Raw genomic sequence first — 25,855 nt, 5'->3', positions numbered from 1 at the left:
TGCCTGGGACCCAGGTGACCTGCAAAGCCTTCCTTGCCCTCTGGCCTTCTTCCTCCTTTCCAGGGAGGCTTGCTGAGAGCCCTGAGCCCTGCCGAGATGTTTATGCAGTGAAATGAAGGCTTGGAACAGTAATCCTCTAATTCCAGCTAGATCAGGAGCTAAAGTGCATTTCACATGAGTTCCCGTGGCTGGCCCAGGGCCACACTTGGCCTTAGGGATTCCGCAGGAGCACCACCCTATGGTCAGAACTCTGTTCAGTTAAGTAAGTGGGTCGTCCCACAGAGCATCCACCGCAGGCCCAGTGGAGCTGTGCAGTAGGGTGTCTTGTAATGCAGGCTTGCCAGTCAGCAGCCTGCAATGGCACACAGATGCCAGCCTGTGTTTGTCCAGGGCGTGGAAATCTGGAGATCTGATGGCCTCAGTGCGATGCGCAGGCTGACCTCTGGGCCATGCAGTCTTTCCTTGGAAGACACAAGCGGAAGTTCAGGAGCTGTGTGGCCCTGGGCATGTGATATTTAACCTCTCTGAAATGTCCTGAGCTGAAGGGAGAGCAGAAATCCCCACGCTGCAGAGTGCTGTGAGGATACCCTGAGTTAGCACCTGCGGGAGCGCAGGGTGATGTCTGCGCACGGTGAGCACCACGTATGTGTTCATGAAATGCACATTGGCTTGCTGTGGGTCCCGGAGAAGTGGCCCCGGGCAGTGTCAGGTGGCACACAATGGGTAAGAGAGACAGGTGCACAGAAATAACACAAGAAATAAACTAGACCCATGTTCCCGGAAAGTCTCTTAAATACACAAAATGCTTCTCTCCAGGTAAAACTAGTTAGCATCGATGCAGCGGAAATAGCAGACGGCAACCCCTCGCTGGTGCTCGGGCTGATATGGAACATCATCCTCTTCTTCCAGGTAACATCGCTTCCCTTCTGTACCACACCTTAACCATCTCTGCTTAGCACCAGCAGAACAGCCTGTGTCCAGATCAAGGGAGATGCGAGTCTTCATTCCCAGTCCTTATAATCCTCTAAGGTCTCAGACAGGTGGACAAGGGGTAGTTACTGCAGAAAGAGTAAGAGGACTAAGGAAAACTCCCTGGAGGAAGTGATCAGAGCTGGGATTTGAAGGATGAATAGGAGTCTGCTAGACCACTGCTTCTCACTCTTAATATACATAAGAATCCTCTGGGAAGAGTGTTGACACGCAGATTCCCAATGCACCTGCAGGTCTAGGCTTGGAGTCTGCATTTCTCACAAGCGTCCCCGTGATGGGTGTTCAGTGATGGCAGAAAGGAGAACAGGGCCAGTGGGGCTTGGAGGAGCGTGATGCACTGTGGGAATGGCAGGCAGCGAGGGAAAGGGGGCGGGTGAGTGGGGGCAGGAAGAGCACCCCCTGTGTGTGGCTCCCTGCTGTCACACGGGGCTGTCTCCCTCCTGTGTGACCTGGTCCCCAGCCAGGGCTCGGCGGCCCTCGTCAGACGGCGGAGCCTCTTGCCGCATGGCTGTGTGTGCTGCCGGCCTCCAGAGTGCCCTGTTCCTTCCAGATCAAGGAGCTCACGGGCAACCTGAGCAGGAACTCCCCATCCTCCAGCCTGTCGCCGGGCTCTGGGGGCACAGACTCGGACTCGTCCTACCCACCCACCCCCACTGCAGAGAGCAATGTGGCCATCGCCATGAAGGACCAGCGGAAGGCCATCAAGACGCTGCTGGCGTGGGTGCAGAGAAAGACGAGGAAGTAAGCGGCCCCGGGCGGGGGTGGGCACAGAGGGGCCACCCACCTGCTGGTGTCCCCGGCACGCACGCCCTGTGCTCTGTGTGGATGACCAGAATACGCATGCACACACACACGCATGCACACACATGCATGCACACACAAGTACACACGTATGCATATGTCCTGCAGGATTTGGTTGTGGGAAGCAGATGAGCAGACTCTACTCAGGAATCAGAACGGCTTTTGTCACTGTGATGCCCTAAACAGGAGTGTCTCGTGGTTTACTATTAAGCCTCAAAACGTCTTTCAGGATCTGGGTCTCTTTAAAAACAATGATGGAGTAAGGTCCTTGCCGTCAGAGGTGGCCTTCCTAACCCCAGACAGGTGACCTGGGTCAATGCCTAACCTCTCGTGGGTCCTGTGCCAGTGGCGATCACGTCCCCAGCCTTTTCCTGACAGCCCCTGAGCCCTGGGCAGGGTGCCAGGCCAGTGTGGAGGGAGCCACACCCACACAAGGGCACTTAGCTCTCCAGCCTCACGTGCAACATGGGGACTCACATTCACTGCCTTCCCCAGGAGAGACAGGAAATGGGAGGAAGTGTGGGAAGCCTCTTGCACTGGGCCAGGGCCCGGGAAGCACTTGCTGGGTCTGGCTCTTGGCTCCAGGAAAGAAGGGGTAGAAGAGGAGTTGGGTCCGTGAGAGTCTGTGAAGGCTTGCGTGTGAACAATGAGTTAATCAGTGAGAACAACTGCTAAACGTTGGTGAAAAATAAATCCATCAGTGCCAGATGTGGTGGCACATACCTGTGATCCTAGCACTTAGGAGGCTGAGTCAGGAGGGTTGCTGTGTTTGAGGCTATCTGAATTACAGAGTTAGTTCAAGGTCACCCTGAACTACCAAACCAAACCAAACCAAAACAAGAAATACCCATTGAGTGATGAGGCTGAATGTTCACAGTTCTGTCACGGGGGACCCTAAAGAGCATAAGTGCATGGTGGAATTGTCTTTGTGCCCTCACTTTTATTTATATTAATAATGATGGCAACTGCCATTCAGTGGGTGGCACCTGCTCTGCCCACTAGGCCCACCGTAAGGCCTGGCCGTTCTTGGGGGCCAACCTCATTCTCTCCCCAAGACAGCCCCCACGCGGTGATTCCTGTTTCCCAGCAAAATAGTTTGAGGCTCAGAGGGGGTGTGCGACTTGCCCAAGGCCACAGCGCTGGAAGTTTAGAGGGGGCAGGACAAGCTGGAGTCCCTCTTGTCCAGTTCCGTCGCACTGTGCTCCCCCGTTCACCAGATCACCAGTACTGCTGGTCGCTCTTTGTGTGGGACTCAGGTCTTTGTGTCCCTGTGCATGTGTACCTCCCACTCCTGTGCTGTTTATCTGCAGATGGACAGGGGCCAGGGCATCTGTGCTGCGTGAGGTTGGCAGCCCTGAGCCCTCTCAGAGAGCAGTGGGGCTGCCACGCTCTGCCCTCCCATCTCCGGCCCGCATCCCAGCCTGCACTGGGGCTGCCACTGTGTTCTCCTCCAGGTATGGTGTGGCGGTGCAGGACTTTGCAGGCAGCTGGAGGAGCGGGCTGGCTTTCCTGGCTGTGATCAAGGCCATTGACCCCAGCCTGGTGGACATGAAGCAGGCCCTGGAGGAGTCTCCACGGGAAAACCTGGAGAGGGCTTTCCAAGTTGCACAAGAGACCCTGCACATCCCCAGGCTCCTGGAGCCAGAAGGTGCGGTGACCCCCTCTCCCCGTCTCCCCCTCTAATCTTTCTCTGCAGATCCACCTCCTTCTGTCCCAAGTTGGAAAACACAGAAAAATCTAGTGAAGAAATTTCCGTTTCCTGTTTCCCAATATTTTTCTATTGCATTTAATTTTAATATCTTTTACATAGTTGGTATCATTCAGTGTATGCATAATTTTGTCTTTTTGCTTAACATATAGATATCTTCCATGCTGCAGTAGTGTCTTTGTTATATATTTTCCCTCTAATAGGCTCACTGGAATTTACCCACCTGGCCACTGAGGGTGTTTAAGGACCAGTCACTTTTACCCTGGCACAGTGGCACATGCCTGTAGTCCCAGCTACTCAGGAGGCTGAGGCAGGAGGATCACTATTAATTCAAGAGCACCCTGGGTAACTTAGTGACTCTGTCTCAAAATAAAACAGGGCAGGAGATGGAGGATTGTGGTAGACTTTGATCCCAAGTCCCACCAGGGTGGAACAAAGCAGGGAATGATCATTTTTGTAAGCCAAAGCAGTGGACATCTTCCTGTGTGCAACTCAGATTATTCCCTCAAGAACCAGACAGAGTGACAGAGAACCTGTGTTTAAGAGGTGCTACTCTGTGAGCTTGGCATGCCCAGGGGCTCCCTGCAGCAGCAGATGAGGTGCCCAGTGCCCCAGAAGAAGGGACTCAGTTCCTCTGTTCTCCAGCTAGCTGGGGGACCCCAGTCTCCCACCCTCTCTCAGCCTAAATTCCCTCAAGTGGGAAAGAAACTCTAGATGCAGGCGTCTCCTGGAGAAGCGGTGTCCGTGTGTCCTGCTGAGCCTCTCTCTTTCCACAGACATCATGGTTGACGTGCCAGATGAGCAGTCCATCGTGACTTACGTGGCGCAGTTTCTCGAGCGTTTCCCTGAGCTGGAAGCCGTACGTTTGCTTTCCTTGCCTCAGTGTACATCCCGCGGGTGCTTGGTGCGCTCGGGGCCTGCCTGCCTTCTCGGCCAGCGGGGACAGACCCCGGCTGATCTTGAATTTCTCACCTCACCATCTTTTAGTTCCTAAATCACACTGGATTTCCGTTCCTCTGCGAAATGGGTTGACAGATGGCCACAACTCACGCTAGCTTTTCCCGTACCAAATTTTAGTCGTACTATACAACAACTCTCCCTCGGGAGTTCACAGGGGCCCTGTGATGACGACATCACTGCCAAGGATGCCACCCCCAGTAACCGCTTGCACCAGGCTCCAGCCTTCAGATGTCCCTCACATCTCACAGCCCCCCCTCGGACACCAAGTCCTTGCAGAAAAACCTACCGCAGCTGACCTGTGACAGAGAACCTAGCCTCTTCCCAGACAAGCACCCACAGGCAGCACCCGTCATTCTGGGTTTATCAGAACTTGATCTGAGCTGCGCTGCAGTTCCATCTGCTGTCTGGGTCCAGTTGCTCTGGGGGTCAGGTCAGTCTGCCATCTCTACCAGGGCGCTAGAAGCCAAGCCTGTAGCACCCCCAAAATCATTCTTTGCTTTTCAGCCCTGCTCAGTGTGGGGCCGTTAGCCAAGGGCAAGATTGGGTGCTGTGTTTGCAGCCTTTAGGGTTCAGTCTGTCGCACTGGAGCACTAATTCCCTGGCCCATGTCGGCAGCGGCTCACTAGGACGAAGTAGCTGAGCTTTTCTGCTCACTGAGAAAGGCTGCTTTCTCTGTCCTTGCCTTGCGTTTTTTCCTCTCCTGTCCTCTCCTCTCGTCTCCTCTCCTCTCCTCTCCTCTCCTCCTCTCCTCCTCTCCCATCCCCTCCCCTCCCTGCTGGGATTGAACCCAGGGCCTCACACATTCTGCATAAGGGCTCAGCCACTGAGCTATCCCCCAGCCCCACACACTCAGATTTTGTTTCATCTGCAGTGTTTTCAAAGCACAGTGATTTACCTTTGTCCTTACCTGGTGTTTCCACATCGCAGCAGGATCAGCCCTTTCTGTAATGGTTCCCATCCTCACCGGGACACTGCTTGCTTTTGTCTTGAGGGGCTGTTCTGTGTGTGCTTGTGTCCTGAGAGGGGATGTGGACTGCACTTAAAGGTTGCCCTTCCGGTTTCATGTCGCCGTGTTTCCCCGCAGGAAGATTTCATGGATCCAGATAAAGAAGTTCCCATCGAGTCCACCTTTGTCCGCATCCGAGAAACGCCCCCTGAGCAGGAGAGCAAGGTCCTCCTCCTGATGCAGAATGGAGAGCGGACCTACACTGTGAACCACGAAACCAGCCACCCGCCCCCCACCAAAGTCTTCCTGTGCGACCGGCCCGAGGGCATGGCCAGCAGTGTGCTGTCGGACAGCTCCACGGAGTTTGTGCACCAGATCATTGACCAGGTCCTCCAGGAGGGTCTGGGGACGAGCAGTGAACCTGCTCCTGAATCTTCCAACTTGTGCCCTAGAAGGAACAGCCAAAGGCCCAGCTTTCTGCCCACCAAGAAAACTGTCCATTTTGAGGATGGCGCCTACAAGGAGCCCTCTGGCAGCCAGGAGCCTTTCTACAGCCCACACTTTGTCTTTGAAGGGAGCCCAAGGCCCTCGAGGGAGCTGCTGCAGCAGGGCAGGCGGGCACTGTTGGAGGCTGAGGCCGAAGAAAGGAAGCTGGAGGAGGCAGCCTCACCGATCCCAGGGGCAGGCTCCGGTGAGGTCCCTGGGGCGCATGGCCCAGTGAGTCCCACACAGCCACCCCCTGATTCTTCTTCCCTCAATGGAACCTACGAGGATCTAGCCGGCCACCTGGGGGAAGAAAATCCTTCTCTCCAGCCCCTTGGGGTAAATACTGTCCTGGCCAGCTCCATGGAGATCAAGGTTAAACTGCAGACTGCAGAGCCGATGGGGACGGAAGACTATCTGGAAGGTGTCCCATCGCAAGCCAGGAGGTTCGTCAGCGACTCGGTAGACTTTGCTTCCACCAGCCAGGGTTCGGGTGAGACTTCTCCTGGTGAGAAGGCGACTGGCAAGGAGGAGGCGGTGGAGGCAGCCTCTGGGAACTCTGCCCAGGAGCCGCAGGGAGGGTGTGACAGACACGAGCACCCCACAGACTCTGGGCAAAAATCTCCAAGCCACTCTTCGTCCCCGAAGGAGACACCTGTGGATAGAAAGCCAGAGACACCTGTGTATGAGAAGGCCAAGAGGAAGTCCCCCCGGCATCGCAGTGAGGATGAGGAGGACGCCCGTGGTCCCCCAGGGCTTGGTAAAGAACTTTCCTCCAGTTCCCTTAGGGCCAGCATCAGCTTGGAGACCGTTGGCAGTCCCAGCGAGGAAGGCCTGGATTTCAAGTCCTCGCCCCCGCTCTCCAAGGTCTCTGTCATTCCCCACGATCTCTTCTATTACCCGCACTACGAGGTGCCCCTTGCTGCAGTTTTAGAGGCGTATGCGGAAGGCACGGAGGATGTGAATGACAAGGACTGTCTGCCTGACATGGACCCCGGAGAGGGCAACACCGAAGGCTCCTGGAGCAGCTGCAGCTTCTCAACTCTGGGTGAGGGTCTCCCCACTGCCAGCAGCCAGACTCTGCCTCCCACCAGCCATGCCACAGCGGTCACACCAGCCTCGGAAGCTGCTGCCCCTGCCCTGTGTGAGGACCAGCAGCCGCGGGAGGCTGAAGACAGCGAGAGCCACCAGGTATGGGATGGGTTGAAGCCCCTGGGACCTGCTGGGTGTGGGAAGAGGGGGTTCTCTGCAAGATCGGGGTATGGAGCATTGCCCACAGTGCCTACACCACACAGTGCACAGAAGCACTTGGGCAGGTGCAGGCTGGCACCTGCAAGGGAGCCCCCTGAAAGTTTGCACCCTGGACACCTTGCTGGCCTCACCCCAACGGTGGCCCCATGCGGGGTGCTGGGAGGGTCACGGGAGATGGAGGGTGAGGTCTTACAGGGCGGGAACAGAGATCCTTTGGCAGCAGCAGTGGTACCTGTGTCCTGCTAGTGAATACTCACTCACGTTCATCTCCTGTGGCCACTGGGGAGAGAGGGCGCATCCACACTGGTCTCCAGCCATGGCGCCTGAAGGCCTTTGGCGCACAGGGCACGGATCTCTGGCTCCTAGGGTGTGGAGTGGGTGTGGGAAGGGAAAGGGTGGTGCTCAGTATTGAACCTAAGCAGCTGGACACAAACCTGCTGGCTACATGTCACTCCATGAGCCCAGGAGCTCAGCAGGGAGCACAGAGTGAGTGTGAGGAGCTCGGCCTGGTACCCAGGGGCAGTGAGTGGAGATAGCAAATGGAGGAAATCAAAGTGGCTCCTGTGGCTGCCTTGGCAATAAGAGCTTCCCACTGTGACCTTGAAGTCTAGGAAGACCTCGGGCCACACTGGCTCTGCCCCTCGCGGATCAGGTACAGACAGGGAGGTGGCCCGGGTGGTGAGCGAGGTCCCAGTACCCTGGTGTGGCCTGGCAAAGGGCAGCGCTCGCAGGACTGCCAGGAAGATTCTGTGTTCGCTGCTTAGTGCTCCAGGTACCAAGCACCCAGGAGCCGCATGGGCGAGAAGGGCATCAGACACAGCGTCGGAGCCCGGCAAAGGGATGTCAGGGCTCACTGGGAGGAGGTGTCACCCCGACCCAGGAGACCAGGGTGACAGGAGCTGTGAGTTCTGGGTAGAGGCTGGCCCACTGGTGGGGTGTGAGCAGCTGGCCCAGAGCAGCTTGCGCTCCCTCGCCCCCATCCTTCCCTCTAACTCACCCTGTCCTGCGCCCTCCACAGCCCGCAGAGCCCTCAACCACCAGTCTCACCTGATCACTCCTCTGCCTCTGTCCTCAGGATCAAGTCCAAGCCCCATAGTGTGACCTTTGGGACTCTTCCCTCTCCAGCCTGGCCTCCCCTGCTCAGGCCTCCTCCTGCCTCCCCCCCCCCAGCTGGCTTTGCTCTGGGTGCCCCCACCTGCGGGATCACCCTTCTCTGCCTGTCACAGGGAGAGCGCTTATCTTCCTTTTGAAGCCCTGCTCCCAGTAGCCCTCCAGCTCTGTCCAGGCAGGACTGTGGGGCAGTACCCAGGCGTACCTCCTTGGGTGCTTACTAGGTTTGCATTTTCTCTCCCAGGAGGAAGTGGGCACTGGTAGAGTAATCTGTGGACCCTAGGGACCAGGATGGTCCCTGGCGGTGCCTGCCAGTGCAGGGGACAAAGGTCTGCAGCCCCTTTCCTTGCATTGTATCCTGCAGGACACTGTAAAAGGCCCAGCAGGTTTAGAAATGGCCTCTGGGTAGGTCAGGTCTTCATGTCCCCAAGCTGGGCTATGGAGACCCTGGGGAGATGCTCTGGATCATTATGGCTCCAAAAAACTCTTGGAGGACAGAAAGGAGGGTGCAGAGTAGGTGGCAGATTGAGCTCTTGTTGGGCCCAGCACAGGGACAGGGTTGAAGGAGCCCTGGGTTGGAATCTTGGCATTGGGAGAGGAAGAATTCCACCCTGCATCCATCTCGCTGGTGTGACACCACCTCATTCACCTGGCCTGCCTCTTCTGGGGGCAGGGCTCCCCGCCTGCACCCCTGGCTCTGACCTACCGCTTCTGACTCGCCTGTCTGCAGATCGCCTGCCTCCTTTAAGAAAAGAAGAAAAAAACATGTTTCCAAGCCAAGGACACTAGAAAATGACAAGTTTATCCTCTAGCATTTTTGTGTTTTTAAGTCCTCAGCCAGGTGTGGTGGCACCCACTTTTGTAATCCCAGCACACTTCGAGGTTGAGGTAGGATTCCAAAGTTTGAGTGCAGCTTGGGCAATTCAGTAACTTAATAAGATTGTGTCTCAAAAAATAAAAAGGGCTGGGATATAGTTCACTGTGAAGGCCCTGAGCTCAGTCTTCGTGGCACACACACATGCTTGTATACCCTCTCCCTTTCACCTTTCAGGAAAGGTAGCACTGCCAGTAATGATGGGACAGGGCGTGGGGTTTCAGCTTGCTGGGAGCCCTTTAGTTCCTGGCCAAGCTTTGTCCTGGGGTCACTGGCTGGCCACTGTCATCTTCTTATTCTGCAGTCTGTTGAGCAGGGTCTCCCATCCTTAAGGGGTTGGAGATAGCCCCACAATTCTCTCTCTTCTGGATGTCACTGAGGGCGTTGCTAATGGGTTCCATGCATCTGTTGTGACTGTGGGCACAGAATCTTCTTTGCCAACTAAATGCTAGGGATGCAGCCCTTCGAGCTGCTTCATCAAAGGCACAGGGAAAGTGTTTCCCCCAAACTGTGCGCTGGTTGGTGTATGTGTGCCTGTCCGCCTTCAGGGACCACCTGTGCACCCTTGCCTAACCTGGCCACAGGGACTCTTTCCTATGCCCGAGCGGGCGCTGGTTGTGTGAGGAATCAGCTGTTCTTGGCTTTAAGGGATGTCCTCGCTGTCGCTCTCTATGATCCAATGGAAGAAGCTGACAACTATTGTACCCATTTAATAGACAAGGAAAGCGAGGTTTGAAGAGAGAAAGGTGGTCCCTCTGGGCCAAAGAACTGACTCAATGAGGATGTAAAACCAGAGCTTCTGACGGCAAAACCTGTTGTGTTTTCCCTGCACCAGTTTGTGGCCTTCACTTCCGCTTCAGGAGCAAGAGCTGGGGTGGGGTGGGCTTTTCTCCTGCAGGCTTCACTGGCGGGGATCCGTGAGAGGCCAAGCTGGAAACCAAGCCTGGGTCACAGTGGAGCACGCTAGGTGATGTCACCTAGTCCGGCAGAGAATTCAGCTTGTCTTTGGCTGTTTTGTTTTTCAGTTCCAACAAGAATTTCCAGACTCAGAAAACATAGCAAACTGTTTAGAAGAAAAGGTAATGCAAGAATCATCAACCAGCAGTAAAAAAAAGGAAAAAAGGAAACACGTGGACCGTGTAGACACTTCCTCATACACAGCCCCTGGGATTGTTCAGTCCTCAGATGACCTAGAAGACGACCTTGGCGACTGCAGGGTCCCTTCCAGGTATTTGAGTAATGTCTTTCCGCCCTAGAGGTGGAGCCAGAGTCACTCTGACCTCATTCCATTTGGAGTTTCTGATGAGATGAGGTACAGGAGTGGATGGGATGGAACAGGGAGGGGGTACAGAGTCACCCAGAACCCTCAGTCTCTGCACCAGGGCTCCCCCCTCACCGCCCCACTGCCTCGGGGTTACCAGACTTGCCCACGAGGGGCAGAGCAGCAGGCCTGGAGCCTCAGGCTGGAGACTTGCAGTGAGCAGCAGCGTGGCCGAGCCACAGGGCAGGAGGGGGAGGTGGCAGGGAGAGCTGCCCGCACTGCAGCCCCTGGTGATGCAGAGGCTCCCTGCCCTCCCCCCAGGGTGTCGCCTTTCTGACTAAAAAGCACCCATCTTCGGAGGGCACCTTCTCTTCCCTTTCCCACTTTCTGTGTTACTGTGCTTTGATCAATGTGAGACTCGCAGAAGGTTTGAATCCTGACCTTGGATCTTTCAGTCTTTTTCCCCCCCTGCAAGAGGCCACATTGTGGACCTTGAGGAAGCAGAGGCCTCTCTGCAGGGTGCATGGTGCCTGGATCAGGCTCCCCTGTAGGCAGCAAAACAGGGCCTGACGCTTCCCAGTGCTGGTGGGGTGGGAATGACAATCCATTTTACAGAGGAGGAAAACTGACCTGAGCTATCAGTCCTTGGCTGGCATTGCCAGCTGACCGGCCGGGAAGGATGCTGGCCCAGGCCACTCTGGCCTCCATCCCGGGTTTCTGTGTCGGCCTCAGAAATTTGTGTGGGGAGCGGCACTGGCACACCCCAGGACCAGACAAGCAGAGAGCAGCCTTGGGAACAGGAAGGACCCTGGCCAGGCAGAGGGAGCAGTCTATATCCAGTTCAGGGTCCGAGCATGTTCCTGTGATGTGCATGCTGTCACAGCCTGTCATTTCTGTCCCTGAGTCTGAAGTTGTCGCCTGTCTGAACCCATATGTGGAAGACGTGGGTTGCAGGGAACCATACGTCTGAGCTGCCAGGAGTTCTGGGTGGCACCAATTCAAAACATGTCTTTGTTTTTCAGGACTAGTCACAGCGACTCCAGTATTTACATTCGACGTCATACTAATAGATCTTTGGAGTTGGTTAGTATGTGAATTTCTTCCTCCACTCAGGCCCTGCTAATCAATTCCTTTGCATCCTTCCTCCCCGCTACTTAGAGCTTGGAAATGACTGAGGTGCAGAGTTATACCTTAGGATGGAAGACACACACACTGAAACCTTGTTGTTAATCACACTCCAGTGGGATGTCCAGTTAGGGATGTAAATGAAGTGATGATTTTGAAGTCCAAAGGCTTCTTTGTTAGAAGAATGCATCCGAGATGCCTCCCTTAACCCTCTGCCTTCCCCAGCACACACACTCAAAAGAATCCCATAGGATAAGGGCACTGCAGAAAGCATCATTTTGACATTTGCAAGCCCCTAGTCCCAGGGGTACTAGGATCCACAGCCTGGACCCGCATCACGACTACCCTGCATCAGTGGGGTTGTGGAAGGTGGGGGGGCTCTCCGGTCACCATCTGGGGGTGGGTATAGGCCTGACTATTGTTTAGCAGTTTGATTTTAGGAAATACATGTTTACAGTATCAAGAAAAGCATGGCATGCTCACGGCTTTGTGTGTTTAAAATCATCTTGTTTTCTGTTTCAGAGATTCCATCTTTACTAATTGGGTGGCGGGGTTTTGTTTATAAATTTCACTGTAGGACCACATTAGCTTTGTTCAGTTGAGGAATGCCGCAGATCTGGACGACAGAAGAAACCGAATGTTAACCAGGTTGGTAGCTTTGTTCTGCTTTAAGTCGTGTGGGCTTTCCACGTTTGCCTACCTTCTGGAAGGGACGGTTTTTCACCTGTGCTTTGTCGATCAGTCTTCATGCCTTGGAAGAATACAGGCAGACACTTGTTCTGGAGAGAATGAATAGAAATCCAGTAGGAGTGGGAAGGGAAGGTGGGCGTGGACTTCACTGGCAGGCAGCGAGGCTGTGCGCTGCGTTTACACAGAGCGGTGACCCGAGAGGGTTATCCAAGGTAGAGCCAGGCCGCAGAGGTAGGGCCTGGTGACGCTGGGTGTGTCCTGGAACCTGGTAGCCCTGACCACCGTGTTGTTTTGTCCCCACTGCAGGTACAATACTCAGAAGCTCATTGAGCTGATTTTACAGTTTTATGGCATCAGAGCAGACAAGAAGAGAGAATGCAAACATGCCGGGATGTCTATGAAAGTATTTCCTCCTGCCAGGGAACTAGACCGTGTAGTCTCATGATGTTGAGTTGCTATGAAACAGCCCATTTAGCACGTGGGAAACCAGGGCCATTTCTCAGATTCTGAGATGACCCCATCCTAGTTAAAGTCACGGCATTGCGTAATTTTACTGCTCTCCCGCCTCCCCCGCCCTAAGGATTTGGATTGGCTGGGAAGGATTCAGATCACTGGAATTGGAAATTTCTGTCTGAATTTTGCATAACTCATAAGAATGCCATTTCTCTGGCTCCTGAAAGAGAAAGCAAACTTAAGCTTGCCTCCAGAGCCTGAAATGAAAATACTAATTCCACTAAGCTTGCAATCAAGCTGCGTGTATCCATAGGAAAATGGTACTTTTAGTTCCAACAAGACAGAGACATTGAAAGTAGACACTGTAAAATTGACAGCTGCAGATGGGTTTTCTACATCGTGTATTACCACCTTTGAAATAAAAAAAGTATAATTTACATTTTCTCTGTATCCAGTTTTAAGGAAGAAGGATTCTGCATCTGATCTGTAGATGGCACAGATCTCTAAGCCAGCCCACCCCTCACCCGCCAGCTCAGGGTGTTGTAGTAGGTTTAGCGTCTCCTAAACTTCGCACCCCACTCAGAAGTGGCCCTGTGCGCCTGATACCCCAGCTCCCCACCACACACACAGCCGTGCCCCTTCCTGGCAGCCTCAGGCCTTGTTTGCTCTGTGCTCCTTGGCACCCTTCTGCCAGCTTCCAGCCATCTACCAGGCGAAACAAACTGTCATTTTAAGCCCTGCCTCCAGTGAAGTAAAAAAGAAAGATACACTTGACCAAAATCAGATCTCATAGTTCCCGTAAAGGCAGTATTCCAAAGCCCAAATCAAAACTTGAAAATGTCTTTCTATATTTATTTCCGAGGGCTGTTTTAAATTATCTGTCATCAGGCCACTCTCTGTTCCTGTAGATGGCTTCTGAAGTCCCCTCCCTGACTTATGAATAACTGGGGATGACTGAGCAGTCTCTGACTCCCACTGTGGTGTATCTTAGAGGTCACTGTATGTAAAGTCCTGGAGACCTGGGTCACATGCCAGCTCTTTCACAGAGTACTTGTGTGGCCTGGCACACGTCACAGCACCATGGGCATAAGTTTGCCTGTCTGTGACATGAGGCTGACAGCCCCTGTGTGAGCCACACAGGAAATCTGGATATGTGTGAAAGCACCCCAGGCCACCTAGGTGACCGACCCTTCCTGGGGTCCATGCACACACAATGCCTGGCCTCGCTGGACATGTCAGGGACCCTCCACTCTCCTGGAAGGGGGTGAGAATGGAATACAGGCTGGTGCTTTGTACAGCACTGAGTATGGCTGTCTTGGTTACTTTTCTCATTACTGAGACAAAATACTCGACACCCACAGGTTAAGGGGGAAAGATTTGTTTCAGCTCAGTTTGTAGAAGTTTCAGTCCGTAGTTGGCTGACTCCACAGCAGGTAGGCATGGCAGAGGAGCATGGCAGAGGGAAAGCAGTCCATGGCAGAGCAGGCAGGCAGGCAGCAGCCTCTCTGAGCTTTTGTCCCTTCCAGGCTACCTGCCTTTTGGGTGGTGCCATCCATACTCAGAGTGGGCCTTCCCATGACCCACTATGCTAAACCAATCGGTGGACTAATTTAGTAATCACACACGCCCCCATAATCCCAGAGTCACACACCCTAGCTCCAACCTCCCCCAAAAAGCCCCACCTATGACCACATGAGTCTTGGGGAAGCATCTATACATAGATCATAACTCTCTTGAAGACCCCACTAGTAACTGCCGTCCTGTCTTGTCTTTTGTAGGAAGCCCAGCAGCTCTGGAGAAGCCGAGTCCCTGGGGACCCAGAGCCTACAAAGTGACTCCCTGACACAACTGGTCCAGCAGCCGGACATGATGTATTTTATCCTCTTCCTCTGGCTCCTGGTCTACTGTCTGCTGCTCTTCCCACAGCTGGACATTATCAGACTCTGACACGTGTGTCTGTGGAATAAAAAGGACAGGACCCCGATCAGGAGTGGGGTCCCTTCATTTTATTTTTTTGTTCAGGATCTGGCGACTTCTGCAGAGTTGAAGACCTCGTAACAGATGTAGCCTCCATGCTATTTTGCTTTTTCTTGTATTTGCTCCTCCTTTCTGTAAGCTCCGGGAGCGTGCTTTATTCTTTGGATGCTCAGAACTCAGGTTTGTGGCTGAATCCTTAGGTGGGTTTTGTCCTGTGTGCCTTGCTCCATTAGATGGTCAGCATTCACTCGTAGCCAAAACCTGGGGCTTAGCTCATGGACTTGCAGATTTTTAAGGTCCTGGGTGAACTTGAGCTAAGAACCTCTCAGTGGAGGCTCTGCATGATGAAAAAGTGTGGGTACTCCAGGCTGAGTCCCCACCCGGACAAAAACTGCCTTATTTTCCTCTAGATGGGGTGTTTGTGTGCAGGGAGATGGGGTCCACGGCCCTACTGTGGTGAAACCTGGCAGCGAGAAGCTGACGGTTCCCAGTGAGCACAGCCAGGAGAGGAGAATCCAGCGGAGAGAGCAAAGGCTCTGTTTCAAGCCACTGCACATTGTTTATTTCACCCTAGCTTTGGGGAGGGGTGGCTGGGCCAGAGAGATGCATTTTTATTTTTAATTTGCTTTTGCATTGATTGGATCGAGGTAGAGCTGTGATTTGCAAACCTTCTCTACCCAGGGGACGCTGCTGCTGTCGAATGAAACTTGAGATGGGCCAGTCTAGACGATGCATTAAAAGCAGAAGTCTGGCTGGCTGGGGCTGGCCTCGAGACCCCCTCCCACTTGGCAGAGCCCCTGTGCAGAACCTCAAGGTCCCACAGGGCACTGCAAAAGGCCTCAGCATCGGCAGAAGGAACAGGGCTGAGAATGAGCCCCCACCAGAGCCAGAGCCAGCGGGGGTCCTGCAGGCTGGTGCTTAAGAAAGCCTTGTGCACAGCAGCCCCGGGATGCCCTCTGAGCACCGGCCAGCATCATTTGCTTTGGTCCCAATGGGTCCCTTAAAAGGCCTTCTGGGCAGACCAAAGGCGTCTCTCCTGCCCCCCACCCTCCTCCTCTCAGTCCGTCCAGCGGCCTTTCCCTGCTAAGACTCAGGTCAGTGAAGACTGTGTCCCTCCCTCTCTTCCTTCCCTCACAAGTGTGGGTCAGGCCCCTCTTAGGAAGGGCCTCAGGGGTCATCCTGTCCAGTCATGTCAAGCCCAGAGAGCCAAAGCAGGCTGACTGAGGTCACACTGACTTGCCACGAGTACCCAGGCTGCCTGATGCCTGGTTCAGAACTGCCACTTTCAAAGGGAGACTCTTTATCCCATCCATGACTTCCCCCTAAAACGATAAATCAGCTGGACAAAACATTCTCATTCAAACAAAACCAGCATCTTTTAGACCATCTATCATTTTCTTGCTCTTGTATTTTTTCCATGAGGAAGTTTCTTTTACCTTCAAACCTGTGCCCTGTTCTTTCTGGAATATTCTTCACAGGGAAGGGAAGAACCTCATTCCTTCCCAGCAAGCCAGTTTCAGACCATGGTTTGCAAGCTTACGGGACGCCGGCATGGCCAAAAAGAATCTACATAGCCCATTTGAGTCGGTGACAGCCAAAATCTGGCCTTAAGTCTTGTGATGGTAGTCAGCCTCCTGTCCTCAGAAGAATTGCATCCTTCCGAGGAGAAAGCTGTTGAGTGCTTGGAGCGATTCCATCTGGAAGGCCAGGAACTCCATAGAAAATGAGCTAATTAGTGAGCTCCCTGGTATCATCAAAAGCTCAAAGGTACAGATAATAAAGAGTATGTGATATTTTATAGCCCTGGGCACCACGCAGTCCGTGTCCAAATTAGATGCCCAAGAAGAGTTGATTCAAGTCTGAATCGTTTCATTTTATGGGTCTAGACCTTGTTCAGAGAAATCTCTGCAGGCTGCTTCTCTCCCTTATTACAACCTGTGATATTCTTTAAAACAGCTACTGGCAAGATGCCTGAGAGTCGTTTGGTTCCGGTTGGCAGTAAACTGATTTTTCTGGAAAAAAAAAAAAATCTCATTTGAGTGTAGGCTTATACAGAAGAAGCTGAATACAGAAGGCTGCTGCAAAAACCAGTCTACTGCTTGCTCTTTTTTTAAACAAATAAATACTCCAAACCCAGCATGATGGCACACACCTGTAATTCCAGAACGTGGAAAGCTGAGGGAGGATTGTGAGTTCAAGGCCGGTCAGGACTACATAATTAGACTGTCTTGAAAATAAAGCAAAGTAAATGCTACAAGATTTTTAGTGAGAACTAATAGTTCCCCAAGTCTCATTCCCTGGAGGTAACCACTTTGATCACGTTTAGCTTGTTGCTTCCTCTATTTGCACTCACGTTTCTACATAACATGCTCGTGCCTTGTCTTTGAATTAGCTTAGAAACATCTGCTGTCCAGCTAATCCGATAAACAGAGGTCCCACTCCTGCACTTGGGATGTCTGTTCCTGTGCAGTGCTCATACTCTCGTGGGCCTGTCAGCCCGGTTCGCTCATCTTTTCATATCCAAATGTCTCCTTAATTTAAGATCTCTCTCTCTCTCTCTCTCTTTCCCTCCAGCCTTTTTCTCCCTTCCTCAATATATACTTTAGTAGCCAAAGAAGGTGAACATGGGGAGTAAATATCGTGATTATCTTGAGATTTTTGCGTGACTGGGAATGGCCTTGCCTTACGCAGGTGCGGCTGAGCGTAGACCCACAGGTGGAGCGCAGTACCCTCCCCCACCCCAGTTGCTGACTCAGGTGTTTTCCTCCACCCTGGGGACATTTAGGATTCTCTTTGCTCCAGGCCATCTCTGCTGCAGTGATGGTATCCTACCTTTGTTTCCTATAAGCCTCTTTTTCTTGATTGGTGTCAGTTTCTGTCTTTCCTGTATGCTTCTCTCCGGAGGCTGGTGATACTGTGGGTCTGTCCCTGTTTAAGTGTGATATATCAGAAAGCTGTGCAGCATCACACAGGTGTAGGTCACCTGTAGTCACCAGGTGATCTGGACTCGCCTTTGGAGAACGCTAAGCATCAATATTTGCCCATCTTTTCTTTGGGACTTGGTTCCATTTCTTCGTATATCTCTCAAGAGTTTTCTGCCTGGGAAAGGGAAACACACCAGGTTCCTCTTAGCCTATGCAGTACTTTCAAAGAAAGTGTTCCAGCCGGGTGTGGTGGTACATGCCTGTAATCCCAGCACTTGGGAAGCTGAGGCAGAAGGATCCTTAGGAGTTCAAGACCAGCCTGGGCTACAAAGTGAGATATGCAATCTGAACTGCATAGAGAGACCTTGTCCCAAAAAAAGAACAACAAAAAAAGTTTCCCTCTGGGCAGAAGCTACTCATGAACACTTGGCTTGACTGGTAGAGGGCGCCTTTTGCCTGTTTCTCTGGGCATCTGCAGCTCTGAGCTAGGGCAAAGCTTGAGGAGCAAGCACAAAGGCCAGATTCTAACTCCTACATGCCCCGTTGGGCAGGTGCCTTTGTGCAGTCGCAGACCCTAGGGCTGAGTGCAGAGAGCCCGAGTCCACCTGCGCTGTGTGGGCTGCTGAGCAGGCAGCCTCATCACCGGCCAGCATCTGGTCTCGTCAAGCTGCACCCGCCTCTGCCGTGCACGGTAACCCCGGTTGGAGCTTTTGGTTCTGCATGGGATAGGAGCACAGAGGTTGAGGTCTGGCGATGTTTCCTTTCCATCACTTTGTCTTCCTGGCTGTATAATTTTTATTGCTTTGTTCTTCTTGCCTGTGGGGTTTCTTGATGGAAGAAGTGAGTCGGGGTAGCACCTTATTTGACTCCCCTTTGAACTTTATTGCCAGTGAGTTTGGGACTCGCCGCTCTGGTGACCTGTTTGTGAACCTGTGTGGCACATCTGTGCTGTCGAGCTGTGATGTGCCCGGTGCTTTTGAATAACGCAATAACGCAGTGTGGGAGAGGTTACCTGGTGCAGTTCAGCGCTGCGTGGACACCAGGGTCCTGTCCCCGGTTTTGCCCCTCGGTCCTCATAGTAAACGAGCTCAGCTCACTTGCAGGCCCTCTATTTAGGAAACAGGTAGTCTGCACTGGTGTCTGGCAGCAAACAAAGAGGGTTGGGTTTGGAACCTGGATAAGATTCCCTTCTAGAAGTTTGTGTCTTGCCATGTTGGTGATTACAGGTTGGCAAGGGTTGCTGGGCCACACCTGACCCAGGGGCTGGGGACCAGGGAAGGTATCTTTGCTGTCTGTGGACAGCTCGCGCTGCACGTGCTTCTCCACCCCGGGGTTCAGCACAGCGCCCCAGCCCTCTTCCCCGTGCAGTACCTGCCTGCTGCATGTGAACATAGCGTGCTGAGAACACAGACGCTTTGGGGCTGCCCGTACAGGCAGCCTCTGTGAGTCACAGGTGGATCGGCAGCCACAGCGCTCATGTGAGGATCTGGCACCTTCTCCAAGAGACAGGAAGGCTGAGGTGGGAGGGTCCCTCAAGCCCCTGAGTTCAAGACCAGTCTAGGGTACATAGCAAAACCCCCATATCAAACAAGACAAAAACAGGAACCAAAGCTGAGAAAGGAGAAACCCCTCGTCTCCCTGCCAGCCAGTGACTGTGGGATGGCCATCGCCATTCCTGTCATTTTTCTACAAAACTCCAGCCTCTGTGGACCTTGTCTCCCTCAGAAGTCAGGGTCCTGGTGTAGAAAGGTGTCCTGTGAGTGTCCACAGGAGCCGTGGCTTGCTCGGTGAGGAGCGTGCTCTTCCTGGGGGTATGTCATTGGTGTGCCACCGGATGGCGTGGGCTCTTTCGTGCAAGCTCACTTTTCCCCCATTTCTGGAGGGCCTGCCGGAGATGGGAGACCCAGCGTCGCTCTCCTTCCTGTATGGAGATGCCCTTCCTGGGGTCTGTGCCACACGACCCGCCTGGCCGCCTGTGTGGTGCTCCCGTCTCACGTCCAGCAGTGGGCTGTGCTGGGGCCTCAGGCCAACACAGCCTCACAGAGCCGCCTCCTCAGATCCTCTGTGACGTTTCCACCAGGAATCCAGCACACAGATCTCGCAGGCCCACGCAGGTTGTTTCGCTTCCCCAACATTGCGTCTTCCCTGCTGATGTGGCAGCTGGGGAAGATGGAACATCTCGGGCCTGCAGGTGCCATCAGCTGCCACCTTTGCGTAGATAGCGATTGGTGAAGGGCCGCATTCATGAGAAGGGCAGGACCTGGGGAAGGCTGAGGGGCCGTGCTGCGGTCACTGTATTGTTTATTTGCTGCAGAACCGTCCCCTTGTTAGCCAGTGGGACAGAGCCGGGAATGAGGCACAGGGTTCCTTTGCTGGCTGGGCCTTTGTCTCCCTGCTTTTCATCAGGCACGGCCTCAGGAACGAGCCAGCAGCTCGTGGAAGTGAACCCGCAACGTGAGAGTCACATGATGGCTCTCCTGTTGCCACCCAGAAGGATGCCCATTCCCTAAGCAGCCTCAAGAGCGCGCCACCCTCCGCGCTTCCATGGGTACAAGCCCCACAGCGACCTCAGGCTGGTCGTTTCTCACTCCTTGTGTGCAGGAGGGGACTTGCGATGAGTTTGGTCACGTAGGAGGCACAGCCCCGGAAACTGGGAGCTCCTGGTTCTCAGCGAGTTGGTGAAGTTAGCAGACTTCCTGAGCTGACTCTTGAGGTTTGCCAGACCCTGCAGTGCCAGGAGGGCAGACTTGGTGGTATTCAGAGCTTTGTTCTGAGAACCTAGATAAAAACCTGTCAGGCAAGCAGTTCTTCCCACCCAACATGCCCGGGGTGGGACCAGCAATGTGCCAGGAACCATTCTTGTCTGTGCAAACTAGATGACCAGTATTTTGTGCTCTTTGGACCAAGTCGTGATTAAATATACACGATTCACAGTCTGTAGCTCCCACCTCACTGCTAACTTATTTAAAACCCTGACACTCAGATGGGACGTCTAACGGCATCCAGCAGGACTGTCTGGAAAAGAGCCCTCCCTCCTTCCTTGGAGGTACTGTGGGATTAGAAACAGGGCAGGTTTGAGAGCCCCAGCTCCGTCACCTGACGTCTAGGTGATCTTGGGCACAGTAACCTCACTGAGCTTTGCAGTGAGGACGCTCAGCCCGTATTTGTCCACTGAGCCCCGTGAGCTGCTTGTGAAGTTGGAGACTGCTTAGTACCTCTTGTCCGTTTCCCTTCTCTCCAAGCACTGAGTACTTCCTTTCCCCACGTTGCATTTCCATGGCTTCTGCCAACCACTCTCCAGTCCACCACCTGATTCCAGCTGCCTTGTCTCTACTGCAAGATGTATTACAAGAGGAAGTTGAAGTCACTGTATATGCATTAACTCACTTGACCCTTGTAACAGTCTCCCGGGAGGGAATGAAAGCCTGGGACTGAAAGATAGGAAGGCCATAGCCTAGAACTAGTAAGTGGCAGAACCTGCAATCTAGGACTGATTCTCTGATGTTAATTTTCACTACTTAGAAAATGAAGTGATCCCCTACGAGAGTTGATTCGTGGTGACATTGGGCTAGGTGGCAAGTTATGGGTGGCAAAGATTATTGGTTACATCGCACCCCCTTCTTTGCATCCTTCCCTCCTCCCAACTTCTGCACCTGACTTCCGCTTCCACATCAAAGCTGCTGGACTCCTTCATGAGCACGTGAAATCCATGTGGTAGCCTCTAGCTGCGGAATCCCAACTGCGTTTCTGCCTATAAAGAACCTGTAACAATACAGTTCATTATCTAACTTCATGTGCAGGTTTTCAGTGACTTCACAGTACATCCTGCTCCTGTGCCCTCTCCACCTCCAACACAGTAGGAAACGAGGCTGGCTTCTCACTGCAAGGCCTGAGACCTGCATGTTTACCGTGGTGGCTGCAGAGCATGAGTTACGTGCCTAAATCGTAATTGGTTGAGGATCCTTCTTTGTCTTTCAAATTGAAAATAATATTACAACTTTATCAGTGTTATCAAAAAACTTTTAAAAAAGATAAATCACTTGATGGGATTATTCCATGTGTGACAATCACTATTCTTGTAGCTGTAGCAGATGTCAACAGCATTAAGATAAGACTGTGAGGAAGGACAGGCATGAGATGCGCATTTTCCTAAATGTCATGCAGTGGTTAAGGACACTTTTTAAAGGAAACTTGGTAGTGCCTTGTAGTCCTGAGAGCAGACAGCACTCACTGGCCTGGGCACCAGGGACCCGTGTTGCAGCTCTGGCTTACCTGCATAGTGCGTTTACTTCTCTGGGTTGGAAGTTAGAAGACCTCCAATGAATCCTCTTTAGGTTTAAAAAATCCAAAGGTTAGCAATAGCTTCTTGTTGCTGCTGTGTTGTTATCTCAATAAGTGACCCATTTCCTTAAATGCACTTCTGTATATAAGTGAACTCCAAAGCATAGAACATTGCGTCCTGTTTAGAGTCACAGAAAGGTGCCTTTGCAAAGAGTTTGGTAAAGCAGAAAGCTGTCTGAGCTGTCTGACTTAAAAGGTTTGAGCTGAAAGTTTGAAGTAGAACCTGGGAGATCTGCTTCCTGGGGCTCCCAGAACTAAATAGGTCTCTCTAAGTCAGCCTCCTCGGAGGCAGTTTCCCAGAGGAATTTCTTTCCAGTTCAGAAGTTCAGCTGCAGGAATAAATAGTTACAGACAGCTGGAACTTTCCACCCCTCCAGTCTTTTCCCCCTGCCCCTAGCAGTAATCAAAGTAAAAATGCATGGAGATTCTGCTCAGAACTAAAGCCTCTTGCATTCCAACATGAAATTCCTTGAGCCAAAGGCCAGCAGGGTTGTGTGGAAGATCCTTGAGCTGGTGGTGGTACCTGACACCAGGCATGGGAAGAAGATAACTGCTCCTTGCCCTTGAAATGGACCTTATGACTCTGCCAGCATTATTTGTTTGGGTGCTGAAAATATCAGCCAAAGACAAATAGGAAAAAAGGTTGCTCCCTCCTGTACACTCTTGGGACAGATTATTAAAGCTGCAGATAATGCTAGGAGCACAGCACATTGGATGGTAATAGGTGTTTCATTCTGAGGGAGTTGACACAATTAACAGATTAATATTTCTTTAATGTCATGGCAGGACTTAATTGACTGTGTGTGAAGTTTTTTACCGAGGGCTGCCGGAGAACTGTTGAAGAAAAAACAAAGTGAAATGTTATTTTGTAGTACAGGATTATTTTGTCTATTTAGTATATACTTAGGTGTAGCTTTGTAAGAAAAACAAAAAGGATCTTTGTAAAAAAAAATTGTATGAATGTGCACTCTTATTTATTGATTATTGTAAATGAAGATGTAAGTGGCTATTTGCATAATTTATACCCGTGGGAAATTAACTGGAGTATTTGTTATTGGAGTGTTTTCTGTTAAGGAATATTGGGCTTGGTGCTATGATGAATGATCTTGTAAAATTATGTGTATTCTTAAGAAAATTTTTGAATATAAATTTCTCAAATTGACCACCTCATTGCTAACACTTTTTTCCGTGTGTGTGTTTGTATTTACCAACCTGAAATGACATCACCTGACCTTTTCCCCAACAAATGGTGCCTTTCAAAGGTCAAAGAGAGGGAGCAGGTGATTGAAATAACATGGTGAATATTTAAATTGTTAATGTTTACTGCAGCAATAGACACGTTGCTATTAATCCTCCTGGAAATACTCCTCCTTGATTCAGAAACTCATTTTGCCACTTCCTGAAGCAGTCGTAGAAGTCCTCTCATGACTGTCTTTATGAGATGTGATCAGAAATGCAGTGAATGCTGTCGCCAGGCGCCATGCAGTGAGAGGCAGGCCCGTGACCATTGTGGGGCGACCTCACCCACCTGTTCACCACATCAGGCACCAGGCAACTTTCGGCTCCCTCACAAAGAATGCCCACAAAAGACAGATGTTCTAGATGGATACAAGACCCCGACATAGCCATGACAATGCAACCGAAGACACAGAAGAGGACTTGTAGGACTGCTTCAGAAAGTGGCAAGAACGATGATGTTCAAAGCCAAGGGAGTATTTTGAGGGGTATCCAGCCAGAGCTTCTGGCAGTGCCCTGTGCAGGTCCCTATCAGGAAGCCGAAGGGGCTACAGCAGAACACTGAAGAACCAACTATGGAAGGCTGAAGAGTCCCAGGCAGAAGCCTAACAGTATGTGCCAGAACCCAGGAGATGACGTCTAAGCCGAAAGTGAAACCCTGAACTCCTCCAAAGAAGCAGCAATCAGTGCCTCCTCATTTGCTCCCCCCCTCCCCGCCGAGCTAAACCCCTGGCCTCCTCATTTGTCTTTTATTGTATGCAGGCTGCTCCCCTGGGTGGGTATAGCACTCAAACCCCCTGCCTGCCCTCTTGCATAGGCTGAGGATGCTTAAAACTAGTGATCCTGGTCCCCTGTTGAATCACTTAAACTTCTGACCTTCTCAAATTGATACAGTGAAAAATATCCTAGAGGTAACTGCTTGTCCTCTACACCCAGGATGGGGAGCTGCTGATTCACTTAGTTAAGCTTCTAGACTTCTCAAGTTGCCACAGTATAGAAATCATAACAACCTGGTTGTAGGGTTCGGGACAGCTGGAGGCCACTTGTTCCTCCAGCAAAGCTGTCTGAGGACCTACTGGGTGTGCGGGGCTAATGTATGATGACAGGGATAAGAACGTGGTAGCATCCATCCTGGGCAGGAGATCCAGAGCTGCTGGGGAGGAAAGCAATGCACCATCCTCTGTGGCTCATTCTGCCAGGTGCTGCTGGGTCACACACAACACACTTGTAAGACGCGTGAGTATCGTGGTGGTTGCCTGCACCCTGCCTGTGAGAAGGCTGAGAGGAATGAATGAAGATAGTCACACAGAACTGGAACAGAATCCTGGGGCCTCTGGAAACTTTCCAGCACATTAGCCTGCTTCCTGTGCCCTGAGGGATGATGCCTAAGAGTATGTGACCTAGAAGTGTAGAATCCATGGCTGCTCATGGGCCAAGATCCCAGAATCCTCCAGGGAGAGGGTGGCTACCAGAGTGCTGACCTGTCATGTGCCATGACCAGCAGGGAAAACTGTAGGCTGAATGTTGTTTTAAATTTGCTCCTTATTGGTAGATTAGCAACTGGGGAAGGGGTTGATGTTCAGATTGCTTGGGTGCCCTCACTGTGCAGCTAATTGCTGAAAAGCATGAGCTCACTCCCTGGAGATCATGCAAGGACTGAGGTGACACACGTGCGTCTGCACCTGAAGATGGAGCTGAGGAAAGACCATGGACTGTGGATTCCTAAAATCAGAGCTTCCCAAACTCAGCACGACAAAGGGCTTTTAGAAAAGTATTTCTGGTTTGTCACAGCTTTTATACAATACGATAAAAAAAAATCAATTATCTAAAATATTGAAATTAAAAAGTAACAACATAAATCCAAAATTCATCTTATTAGGCTCAGTGTACATTAAATGATGCCATTAACATCTCGAAAAGGTGTCTAAAGATTCCCAGTTGCTGAACCTACCTGGTGGAGACCCAAGACCCACAGCAGCCAAGAGAGCACACTTTAAGAGGCATCACCATGAGCCAGCTGCACTTCCTACCTCCTACAGGGAAAGATCATCTTTGCTATTGTTTTAGGGCAAACAGATTATTAATTATATATCACAGCTAAGTCACCGCCTGTTTAATTCCATGTCTCAGCTCACTGCTTCATTTGCTAATACTTTTCTGAGACTTGAGAATTTAGTCTCTTAGTCAAGGTTTTTGGTTCCAAGAAAGAAGAATGGATTCAGTCAATTATACACACAAGAAACAAACGGATATGGGTGGGGTAGTTAATATTACTAGTGGTTATATTGGTTTACCCAGTTTGTGTGATCAAAATAAAACAGGTAAATGGACAGATACAAGATCACTGGGAGAACTGTGAGAGACGCAAGCGAGACCTGAGGTTCTAAACGTTTGAGAACAAAAGCCAGACCTGATGAGAAAGTCCCTGCAGGACTCCTGCCCACCAAACCCTAGGGAAAGCCACCAAGGCCATTGAGGTAGACCCTTCAGCAGCAGGATCTCAGCCTTGCAAATGGCTAGATGGGCCACCACACTGCCACCGTGCTTAAAGCCACATACTTCTGCCACTACCAGGCTAGCAGACGTGCAAGAGTCCAGAGTGTATTTTCTCACTTTGGTCATTTTTACCTCCATCTTACATGGACATGACATGCTTCAATCTGAGCTTCCATCCGTACACGAGGAGACAGGACCCAATGTCAGTTGTATTGGTTAGGGTTCTCTA

General features: G+C 51.8%; 1 protein-coding gene across 4 annotated transcripts in view; it reads left to right on the top strand.

Annotated features, from left to right (window-relative positions):
* The window catches only part of Clmn (calmin), an 88,709-nt gene extending 65,653 nt beyond the window's left edge, over positions 1 to 23,056 (top strand). The window contains exons 5-14 of one of the 4 annotated variants that reach the window (XM_023562027.2): positions 817 to 909; positions 1,541 to 1,731; positions 3,246 to 3,439; positions 4,276 to 4,358; positions 5,544 to 7,079; positions 10,149 to 10,351; positions 11,407 to 11,467; positions 12,087 to 12,157; positions 12,506 to 12,602; positions 14,435 to 23,056. In XM_023562027.2, the coding sequence (XP_023417795.2) occupies positions 817 to 909; positions 1,541 to 1,731; positions 3,246 to 3,439; positions 4,276 to 4,358; positions 5,544 to 7,079; positions 10,149 to 10,351; positions 11,407 to 11,467; positions 12,087 to 12,157; positions 12,506 to 12,602; positions 14,435 to 14,599 (2,694 nt within the window). In that variant the 3' untranslated portion in view covers positions 14,600 to 23,056. Of the gene's footprint in view, positions 1 to 816; positions 910 to 1,540; positions 1,732 to 3,245; positions 3,440 to 4,275; positions 4,359 to 5,543; positions 7,080 to 10,148; positions 10,352 to 11,406; positions 11,468 to 12,031; positions 12,158 to 12,505; positions 12,603 to 14,430 lie in introns of those variants that run through there. The other 3 variants (XR_010044876.1, XR_010044877.1, XM_003462992.4) reach the window with 3 other exon arrangements.
* Positions 23,057 to 25,855: the final 2,799 nt, after the last annotated feature.

This window comes from Cavia porcellus, unplaced genomic scaffold, assembly GCF_034190915.1.
Source record: "Cavia porcellus strain 051 isolate PalLab524CR breed Dunkin Hartley unplaced genomic scaffold, mCavPor4.1 scaffold_31, whole genome shotgun sequence".
NCBI lineage: Eukaryota > Metazoa > Chordata > Mammalia > Rodentia > Caviidae > Cavia > Cavia porcellus.
The sequence above is the reverse complement of the archived record's forward strand: the minus strand, read 5'-3'. Positions and strand labels throughout refer to the sequence as shown.